At 42.7% G+C, this 11,332-nt stretch overlaps 1 protein-coding gene across 2 annotated transcripts in view; it reads right to left on the bottom strand.

Moving 5' to 3' along the window:
* Positions 1 to 9,670, bottom strand: part of Cldn18 (claudin 18) — a 29,735-nt gene extending 20,065 nt beyond the window's left edge. The window contains exon 1 of one of the 2 annotated variants that reach the window (XM_005406752.2): positions 9,451 to 9,670. In XM_005406752.2, the coding sequence (XP_005406809.1) occupies positions 9,451 to 9,670 (220 nt within the window). Of the gene's footprint in view, positions 1 to 1,625; positions 2,026 to 9,450 lie in introns of those variants that run through there. The other variant, XM_005406751.2, reaches the window with a different exon arrangement.
* Between the last annotated feature and the right edge of the window lie 1,662 nt (positions 9,671 to 11,332).

Here is an 11,332-nt window from a genome sequence, read left to right on the forward strand (position 1 = left end):
GAAGGATGGCAACCACAGTAAGAAAAGTGATGAATGAGAAGTGGTAGAAAATTTAGCCTTTTAATTTGGTTGTTAGGGAAGTACAAGAGGGAGAGATTTTCCGGGAGAGGGGCTAATTCACAGGGCACAGTTACAGACAGGGTGGCATGGGGTCACAGGGCACTAGTGGAGATCTGGGTTTAGCCAGGAGAAGGGGAGATGATTTTGTGGTACAGGAGCAGAACTGCTGTGTAGTAGAGGTGAGATTCTGATCAGGCTCGTGGAGGGCAGGAGCCCTGGTGCATAGGAAGGAGGCAAGGTGGGGTAGCTGTGATGGGGTTGGCCATATGGGATTGTGGGGATATTTGGAAGCGCTACTGTGATACAGTCAGCTAGAGATCAGCAATGTTTGCTGGAGTCCTGGGAAAGGTTACTGAGCATGAATAATCACGGGATGGCAGCATGCCTTAATTCTGAATATAAGGTCAAACTTTTCTCTCCATCTAATAGTTAACATTAGATGTAGGTAGCAGTTCAACAATCCGTCTCACGCTTCCTCCCTCTGACCGCTCCCCTCATGAGAGCACATTCCCTGGCCAGTCTGGCTGACTTCCCTCTGGGCAGGTCCTTCCCTAAGCCTATCTTTCTTGGAGGTAGTGATTCTGTTTTTCCTGCAATGAGTGGTTTCCAGAAAAAAATGAAATAAATACCTCAATTCCTGTACTCTGACAGTCATCCTCTTATTTCTTTCTGAAAATAAAGATGGATTAGTTGAATTGCTTTTCACAATTCAATTTCAAGGACTCCATAGCTTCTTTAAAATTTCTTGGCAATTTATTTCCACCTACCTGTTTGAAAGAGGCAAAACTACACTCTTATCTTGGTCACCCTAGCTAGCCCTATTATTTTCTTATTTATGATTTTTAAAAAGATACAAACAGAGCTTCCATGATATCCAGAATGCAAAGTTGCTATGGTGCAAGTTTGCAAAAATTATCTGCATTACAAACAACATGTAGCTTATTTCATCTTCAAGTATGAAAGCGTGTCACCTCTGTGATTATATTTATATACAGGCATTAGTATAATACAATTATAATTTTGTGTTCTGATGTATATTGATTTTTAGGAAGAGAATACTGGATGTTCTCAACACAAATTTCAGAAAGAGGAAATTATAATTTAGTAGCAATTTTCGGGCACTTACAGAAACTCTTAACTTTTTGAGGAAAGCTTAATTGAAAACAAAATTACATTAGCTCTTGATGAACTTTTCTGGTTAAAACTAAATACATCCTCCGCTACTCCCATGTATGTATTGGCAGAAGCATGTCACTTGCACGTAGAAGCAAATACTGTATTTTCTCCTGGGGAAACAGTAGCTTATGCTAGGTAACCCCAGCATCTCTTACCACAGACCTAGTCTTCCTACAGCCTGCCTCCTGGTTAGCAGTTCCTTAGACCTGAGCATGAATTCCCCCATTTTCTCCTGTGTGACATTCGCTGTCTTTGACAGCGAATCAGCTTGTCCTCTTAGCCTGTAGCCAGGGAGCACCCGCACAGGCAGCAGCGCGGTTGGGTCAGGCAGCCCGGTGGCTGCGCTCCCCGGCGCTCTCTCCTGGCCCTGCCAGGCACCCGGCGCCTACCTGGAAGGCCCAGGATGGTGAAGTAGGGCCGGCACTCGGTGAAGCCCGAGCTCTGCTTCACGCAGCTCCTCCAGAGCCCTTCGTACTGGAACACGGCGGTTACGGGGTTGTCGTACAGGTCCTGGGTGCTCCACATGTCCATCCCCGTGGCAGCGATGCAGCCGGCCAGGCCCAGCAAGGCCAGGAGGAAGCCCACCACTTGGCACGTGGTGGTGGACATGGCCGCAGCCCTGGCCCTGCCGCCTTCCTGCAGCCAAAGCTGGGCGCCCAGCGTGTGCTGCCCGAGGGGAGCTCTGCTAATCAGACGCTTTCTCTGGGGCTCAGTGTTTGCTCACGGTGTTTTCCTTAGATAGTTCAGTTTCACTCCTTGTTCAAGGGCATTATTTTTTCATTTGTTAGGGAAGAGGCCCCAAGAGGCACTTGTCGGGCTGAGCTGCACAGGCGCAGTTGGCTGAGCTCAGCTGGCAGAGGCCGGAAGGACGCCCTGCTCTTGGCGGTACTGGCCTCCCCTATGCCTGCTCTGTCTCTACCCGGAACTTGGTGCCCTCTGGGAAAAAGGCCAGAGTGGCCCTGGGGTGGCAGGACAGACCCCGGTGACCACTCAGGCCGACCTCATTCAAAATAAGATGGCCCTAAGAAGCACCCACCTTGATCTGTCTAAAACCAGACTGCCACATTTCCTCCTGTCCACTTGTAACCTACCTTACTTCCACTTTTCTGTTTTGATCTTAGAGAAGTGGGAGGGGTAGGTATGGTTATCTGCAATTTTTAGGTGAGTCAAGTGAGACAGAAGTCAAGGAACCTCAAATGGTTTGAGCTAGAGGTGCTTTAAGGAAGGCAAATGTGGGGCTGTCACCGTCACCTCAGTCCAACCCTTTTTGTTTTTATGTATTTTTCCAACTTTTGAGAACATGAATCCAGTTCCTGACCTAGAGATCTGCGGCTGGTCCACAGGTATTGGAATTGGGCCAGCGATCCCCTTGACCTCCATATTCACACTGTCACTCATTCCGCAAGGACCATGGGAAGATGGTGTGGTAGGCACGGGAGGTGCAGCTAAGGCCTGAGAACCAAGCACGGCTTCAGGGCCAAGGACCCTGCCCTGGTTACCGAGAGATATAGCATTTGCCCGACTGTCCATACTGCGCTGTATGCTAGGTGATTTGGGGACAAACTCCTAAGTCCTGGTAGCTCACTTTCTTCATCCCTAACATGTGGGGACTACCCCAGAGCCCTTTCAGACCTCACACACTATCTTCATATTTCATAGCAAAGTTTTTATTAGCGTTAGACAATTAGAAGCTGTATAATCACAATTAAAGAGACACTTAGCTGAAGAAATGAGGTGTTGAAGTTTGCTTCTACAGCTCAGTTTTCTTAGAGAAATGATCAACTTGCTGCTTCTGAGCCTCATATATGTCTGGCCTCTGAGTTTAGAGACATTTAATTAATTCTAATGTTCTTAAATCTGGATTTCAAAGCCTGAAATACATATGCATTCACACACTCATATACATTACAATCTCTAACTAGATTAGTACTCCAGGAAACAAACCCTTGTGTCTGGACATTTCAGTATTATCTTAGCCGCACCCAGTCCCCACTCCCATGGTTTCATTCCCAGAGAACACAGAAGGCAAATACGGAAGATCTTTCCCTCATCTGGACGGGGGCAATCCTCCTGTTGATGCTACTCCTAACTTTACATTCTGTGATCAGTGTCTGGAGAATGAAGTGTGGGTCAGAAAACCCACGTAACAGCATAAGCAAGAATTGAATGCTTGAAAGAGAAATAGTGTTCATGGCTGTGTGTTCCCTAAGCTGAGCTACATGGCTAAGTCTAAAAGGCAGAGAAGGGGCAGCTAGAAGAGGTCACACTGGTCTCAGTCTCCTCTCGGACTCATTAGATTGGGAAAGATTCTGGCACTGTTTTTGTGGACGGGACACATTTTAACTCTTAATTCAACCAAGAGGCAGGTGTGTTATTTTTAGAAAGCTCCATATGTTTGGTTTTCAGTTGTTGAGTTCATGATGTTTATCCAACATCCTTACCCTTCCCATACAACAATTATAATGATACCACAACAATAAGTTGAAAACAGAAGAGTAGAAAAAATATTATCACAAATTCTCTTTTTTTCACTCATAGCAGTTTCTCCCTTAATTTTCCTATGTAAATGTTTTATGCAAAATTTCAAAAGTAGAAAAAAAATCATATTTCAATAACAATGAATTGAGTTTTTCTTTGGACTACTAAGCCAGAAAGAAGGATAAATTGGAGTCATTTCTAGGAAAATGGATGTACCTTGAGTCCATAATGCTAAGCAAAATAAATCAGACACAGAAACTTAAATATCTTGTAGTTTCTCCCATAGGAGAAAATCAGAGGGTAAATAAAGAGCAGAAGAAAAGATACACGAAAAGAAGCAGGGAAAGAGACGGTAGAGAGGGCAAAAGGATCCGGAGACGAGGAGGACTGCAAGGGAGGTAAGGGAAAGGGAAAAGAAGTAAAAAGGATCAAGCTGCAATACGTAACAATTCCCCACGATGAATATATTTATTACACACTACAAACATATATCAATACAAAAATTTTAAAAAAGCTTTTCTTTTTGGTTAAAGGCGGCAATAACTTAACTTTTTTAGAAGAAGAAAAACTAATTTTAAAGGGTCTACTAAAGGTAGCTGTAGGCAGGATGTCGAACGAGAAGGGAAAAATTATAAATCTATACACTTATTTTTTTGTGTTTTAAAACACTTGGAAGATGGGATTTCTCACATCCTGGTGAATTTTCTGGGCTCTGAATTGAATGAACCACTACTTTAGCTGTCTTTGCCAAAGAATGAACAGGAGTCCAGAGAGAAAATCTGATTTTCAGTTCAGAGCAACACGTGTTGAAACCTACTGAATGAGTGGCTATTAGTTAACGCCTGGTCTGATTCTGTTTAATGATAATAGGTGTGGTTCAGCTTTGCTTAATCACTTTTAAAAAGCAGTAAAGTGTTTTGCTGAAATCACTCCTGCATTCAGGCTTAAATAAGACTCCCAAAATATCATTTCAGATTGTAAACTTTGAAGAGCTTATTTTACGGACTTTGGATAAAGTATTTCCATCATTTTCACTAACAACTTTTAAGATTATTAATGTAATGCCATTAATGATAATTAGGTAAAATGGTGGTATAAGTAGTAATAAAAATATCGCTAGCAATCAGGAAGAAATAAAATTAGTATGCTAACAAGAGAAATAAATGATACATTTAATAATTTTGCCCTATATTACCATACTGCATATGCTTACTTTCTGAGTTTAACTTTTGCTGTTCATAATAAAAATTTGGAGAAAATTTTTAAAAATCACTCCATTTTAACTTCTAGACAAGGTATTTGGCATGCTTCTTTCTTACCAATTCTCTGTATAAATTTTTTTCATGCCTAAGAGTTTACAAAATTTGATGTTTTGCTGTTTCTGCTGAATTGTACTTAGGTCAGTAAAGCTTTTATAAATATCAGGAGTGCATTAGTGCCCCATTACATAGAAGTGTGATTATTTACCTGAACAGTGTCTATTCTTACATAGTTAAGTTGTATCTTCCCCCAATATTTTTGTATGAAAGCAATGTTATGGTGAATATTTTATACATAAATCTTTGCCACCACTTCTGAATACTCTGTTAGGATAGATTTGTAGGACTGTCAAAGAATGTGAAGTTTTAAAAAAATTCTTTTTACATACAGCAGCACTGCTTTCTATGAATTTTATTCCAGGTAGTGATATTTGAAAGATCTCACGGCATGCTTACCTATACTGTGAATTTGGTAAGTTATACATGATCACCTGTTTTCGTTACATCTCTTGATTATTGAGTTTGAACTGTGTTTTCCTTTTTGTGGTGCTAGAGATCAGATTCAGGGCCTCATGAATGCTAGGCAAGCAATCTCCTACCAAAGTACACCCCCACCTCTGTTCAATTTCTTTTAAATGCACATTTATAAAACATTTGTTATTTTTTCTTTTCTTTGTCATTTTGTACTCTTTTCTCACTTATTCCATAGAAATTGAGCACTTTCCTATCAATTCGTATGAGCTATTTATTTGTTAAGGAGCTTGATAATGCCGTAAGTACAAAAACATCTATTTACATTTAGTTTCATTCCACATTTTAGGAAAAAACCTCATACATTATACTTTATTTTATGCACTTCCCACTGTCTCGTGCACAAAATGTGTGCAATACTTATTTGTTGAATTATTTTTACTTCAAATAATTTAGTTTTCATTTCTGTTTTCCTCTATTGTTACTGTGCTGAGATAATTATTTTCCATTTAGAAGATAAAATTATTTTAGAACTTAAAAATATTTAGAAGTATTTTATGTATGTTTATGTATAATTAATATGGAATTAATTTTGGTTTATGTGTTGGTTGGTGTAGTTACTTTTTCACTTACAAAAGGTCTAATCAGTAACTTCTGTAGCTTTTCTTGAATAACCTTCCCCCTGCTTTCGAAACCTCCTCTATCTTAAGTTAAATTCACATACCTATCTTTCTAGTTGTAGATTTTATTTCATTAATCTATTTGTCCATCTTTTTATTAAAATGCAATTTGAATTATCAAAACCTTAAATTTTGGTTAAATATCTGACATGGTTAATAATTATCCTCAATTGTTAATGAACAAAGCCTTCACTGTAGCTCAATCAGAAAACAGAGTGGTGGGAATTTCTCCCACCTGGTGGTACTGGTGCTCTATATTCAAAGACTTGTGCCCTGGTGGTCAGTATGTTGGTGGTCAGTACCATCCTCAAGGCTTTCACTGTTCTGTGTTTGCAGATACCAGATTGCAGCAATTATTGGCAGAAATACACAGGAAAGCCCTTTCTTTGTCAAACCATTGGGTTAAGATAGCCATTAAAGCTGGATTTCAGGAGCACCAGGACACAATCTTTCATTTAACAAACCAACACCTCTGTAGGGCACTATCAAGTCCCAGACACTTCATGACCCTATGCATGAGAGGGTATGTCCTTGATGTGGTGGCTGAGCGTGAGATGTGATCTCTCATTTTATAAGATGAACCTACACCATTTTATAAGATGTTATCCACACCATTTTATAAGATGAACCTACATGAGTGGAGAGTCTGTGTTAATACTGAAGTCAAAATACTCAAACAGATGAAATACAATACCAGAATTGAGGCTGCCTCTTTGTCCTGTTACAGACAAAGTGGAAATTAACGCTAAAATAAGTTTTAATTTTGATCTTACTAACTCTTTTTGTGTTACCTATATTACATTTACAAGTGTGGTTTTGGTGCTTGTATAGGATTTATGTAACAACTTTAAATTTATTGTTATGTTTGTATATATTAAATTAACATTGAAGCGAGCATAATTTAAACCAACATTGAAGGTCTGCAAGAATTTTTTTCTTTAAAAGTGGGATTTCTATAATATTCTCTTTGAAAAAAATTTTCTTTAACCTCTCTAGTCATGGGATTCTTTCTCTCACACAGGTTCTAGCAGAAGGTGTAACAGGCAATCTCAGGATGGCCTGTGATTGGTCTCTGAGCACGGGCAGGCCACCCTGTCCCTCTGGGTCTCCACCACTTTATCTGTAGCATAGGCATGGAGGTTGTTGACTGCTACTAGTCCAGAGCCCACCCTAGAAGTCTGGGTGGGGCTCAGAGCCAGACATGCAAGAGAAGAGGAATGGAAGGTGCCTCTGCACTGCAAGATTTCTACTTTGGGTCAGGAGAGATTTTTGCTTTGTGTCTCTGAGCCTTGCAGATTCCTATTAGGGCTATGAGCTAGGACTTAGGCTCTGACAGGACAGGGTTTGAGCTCTGACAAGATCTGCAAGTAACTTTGGGCAAATACTCAAACTGGTTCCTTTCTAAAAGGTTGGTAATAATAGTATCAATCTCACAAAGTGGTGGTTCAGATTACACAGAATATTGCAAAGCAGTAGTGTACCTAAGTGCTAATGTGTGATTTGCCACTGCTGCTGCCCCTTTGGGAAGCAGCACAAAGCCTTTATGTCTCCCCGCGGGTACTGTGTGTGGCATGAGATCAGCCTCAGGTTGATTCTGTCCACTGTACCCTCTGGCTCTGCAAGGACCCATGTCTTAGGTTCTGGATTTTGTTTTGGCATTTTGTGACTGAAGTGAAAAAGAACCCTATGGCAGGTGCTTAGACTCAGAGCTGGGGAGGGGCAGTAGGATCTAGAGACAGGAAGTGGCTCGCCTTCCTCCAGTCCCAAGTGAGGGGAGATCACTGACCAGAAACTGACCATATCTGGTTCAAGTTCTGTTGATACTTAGTCCCTCCCTCTCACCCTGGTTCTACCATTTTTGCCTTTGCCTTTCATCTTGCTTTGATCTATTTTGCATTCTTTTAACAGACTAATATTCTTGAAATACCATAATCCTAAATAAATCTCTCCTGGGTTTCCAGACACCTTAGCTTGGCATTCAGTGCCCTCTGTGATCCTCCCCACATAAACCCTCTCCAGCCAAGGTCATGCTGTCATTTGTGCCTGAGTGAGACGTGAGTGGCTTTTGCCCATGCTATTTTCCTTCTGGAATACCGTCCCCTTCAAATCCTAGCCACTCCCAAGTGTCCCTGGTGACTCTTCTGCCTCAGCAGAGCCTTGGTTGCACAGTGCACTCTTCACCTCATCTCCCACAGCACCAGCCCTGGACCCTCCTCACTTGGCACCTGGCATTGCCCAGCCAGGGGCATCCCATTTTCCTGGAGTGCCAACTCTGCAGCATCTTGAGGGTATAGGGAGAGCCGTATGCACAAATATCAATCGTATATGGAAAATAAATCACTTTGACTGACATCTTCACTTGTCCCCTCCCCCCTGCCCTGTATCTATCTCTAAAGTCTTGACCTTGAAGTCAAACGGTCAATTCCTGGTGGGAAATGCCCTGTCATTTTCTATTTCAGACCCTTCCCCACTTAGATCAACTCCCCTATCAAGACATCTACTTGTATTTATGGAAGGAACAAATGAACAAAAATGAAAAATGACGAGTTCATCATTGCTTTACTCCGTAGTCCAAGTGAATGACTCTTTTGACATTTTCTGCCTTGTGGCTTGACTTTTCTTCAAGTTGAAGGGACTAATCTACTAAGCAAATGAACATACAGTCCTGGGGCAGCCAACGTGTCAGTCAGGAGGGCACATGGCAGCCGCAACACCTTTCCTTGCACGCCAGAGCTCACTAGCCAGGCAGAGGCCCCCGTGCAGGGTGTGCCTGAAGTCTCATTCCCTGGGACCAGTACTTTCTGGAGTCAGGAACCTGGAGCTCCAGAGCAGAGCCCATGTGTCACATCTCAGAGAACCCTGGTTCTTTATCTCTGGCCTTTTCCCTGCCCCATTTCTATTGCTGTTGCTTGCTTGTGTACCTGGGAGCTGGGGCCAGGCCCAAGAGCCCTGGAGTGGAATCTGTTCAGGAGCTAGGCAGGGTCCAACTCAGCGAGGACACACTTGGGGTTAAGGGAAGAAAGTGGCTAAAGTCTGGGGCTCCTGAATTCTGTTTATGTGGGTGAATGCGACCGTGCTATTGCTCATGTAGGGCTTACTAGAATAAAGTGGTCCTAGGAGAACTGGGCATCATTTAGCTGGGGGAACAGGAGCTTCCAGCTCCGGAAAGTTCTCCCTAAGGTTTCTTTATTTCTGTAGCAACACTTGTGGTGGTGGTTGTTGCTCCTATAAAAATATGAATCCAGTTCCTCTCTCTCCTAGGCAGAGGCTGCGGTCTCCTCTCCACCCCATCTCCCCAGCCATCTAGCCAGGCACCCGGTTCTTACCTGGCAGCCCCAGCAGGGTGAGGTAGCCGCGGCACTCAGTGAAGCCGGAGCTCTCTCGGACACAGGAGCGCCACAGCCCTTGGTAGTTGAACACAGCAGTCACTGGGTTGTTGTACAAGTCCTGGGTGCTCCACTGGTCCATGCAGGTGGCTGCAATCATGCCTGCAAACCCAATCAGTGAAACCACAAACCCCAAGCCCTGGCAGGCAGTCACAGACATGGCGGAGTTCGGTGTCAGCACAGAGCACAGCAAGACAAAGGACAGCCCCGCTCTGAAGGTGCTGAGTGTAAGGATGCAGTTTTCTCGGAGAGGCTGGTACACACGTCACAGATGGGCTGTGCTGTGTGTGTGTGTGTGTGTGTGTGTGTGGACTCACCAGAGCCACCTAGGCTTGCCTTGCTCCTTTATCTACCTTAGTCAGATAATTTCCACAACATGGTACCAAGAGCCATTTGTTTCTCACCGTATGTACACTCTACTCACTGTTTACTTTGCGAGGGAGTTTTCTCTCCTGATTAACTAGGTTCCCCTCTGCAGAGGGTAGAGCGAGTGCAGAGGTGGCTGCCTGGAAGGTGCTGCAAGCTTAGTCAGTGGGGCTTCCAGGGGCTAAAATACTTGGAGATGCGATGGTTTCATCCACGTGGGGACAGCCACCTTTCCTCAAGAACTTAGGCAAGGGTGATTATGAGACATGATAAAGAATAACTGACTTTTCCCCATCACATTAGTTACTTTTCTTATGGTATCAAAGAACCATGAATTTAGCAAATACCGAATTTTTGCCCATAGGGAAAATATAGGTTGAGGTTCCTGTGAGGTTTAGATTCCTATGAGCCTCTGGCCACAGCATTTTCAACACCGATAGATAATTTTACTTTGTGTGTGATTTTATTTAAAGACACCGTATTCACTACGTATTGTTGTTGCATTAGCACTGGAAGCACAGCCGACAATAGTCCTGCCCATCACCTAACACAGCGGTGGCGAACCTGTTGGAGACAAGTGCCCAAACTGCACCCCAAAACCCACTTATGCATCAAAACGTGCCGATGCTGTAATTAATCCCAAATACTGAGGATTTCATTTAGAAAAAACAACTCATATATTAACACCTTCTGTCTTAAAAGGAAAACCACATGTGGGCCATAGGTTTGCCACCACTGACCTGAACTGTAACAACATTCACAAGCCACTTCCTTGAAGCATGGCACATAATCTTCTCCTTGAAGCATGGCACGGTCTACTTGTGCTTATAAGTGGTAGGCGGCATTCAGCGCTATGGGGGGAGAGGATTTTAAAAAGTAAAATCAACAAAAAGCACAAAAATGTGGTACTAAGTATACTCCAAAAGGGATACTTGTTTACAATATGAGAGCTGAAAAAAGAAAGCAGAATGTACTTTGCTCCACCTCAACTGGGAATATGCAACTTGAGCAACTCAGATTTTTCTCCCTCTGTACATGTCTAACGATTGTGGAAGGTCAGGAGTGTTGATTTCAGGGTTAAAATAAATTTGGGGAAAGTTTGAGAATATGGAATACACAAATAATAGGAATCAAGTGCAGTAGTTGTTTGATGGAAGTGGCTTGTGAATGTGGTTACACTTCAGCTTTTGTGGAATTGATTCTGCCTTAATCCACAGAGAGAACATGGAGAGAAGAGAGGAGAAGGAAGCAGTATAAAGGCCCTTGGGCTCTGGAGCTAGACGGCTTGGGATCAGTCCCCACTCTACTGCTTACTGAGCAAAGGTACACAGCAGTTAAATCACTTACCCTCTTTCAGCCTCGTCATCTCCTAAAAAATGAGGTAGTAATCGTGTTTACCTGGATTGCTTTGTAGACTATTCGTGAAAATACATGTGAAATGCTGGGCAGAGCAGCA

The sequence above is a fragment of the Chinchilla lanigera genome, unplaced genomic scaffold (assembly GCF_000276665.1).
Source record: "Chinchilla lanigera isolate Chin_1 unplaced genomic scaffold, ChiLan1.0 scaffold00100, whole genome shotgun sequence".
Lineage (NCBI taxonomy): Eukaryota > Metazoa > Chordata > Mammalia > Rodentia > Chinchillidae > Chinchilla > Chinchilla lanigera.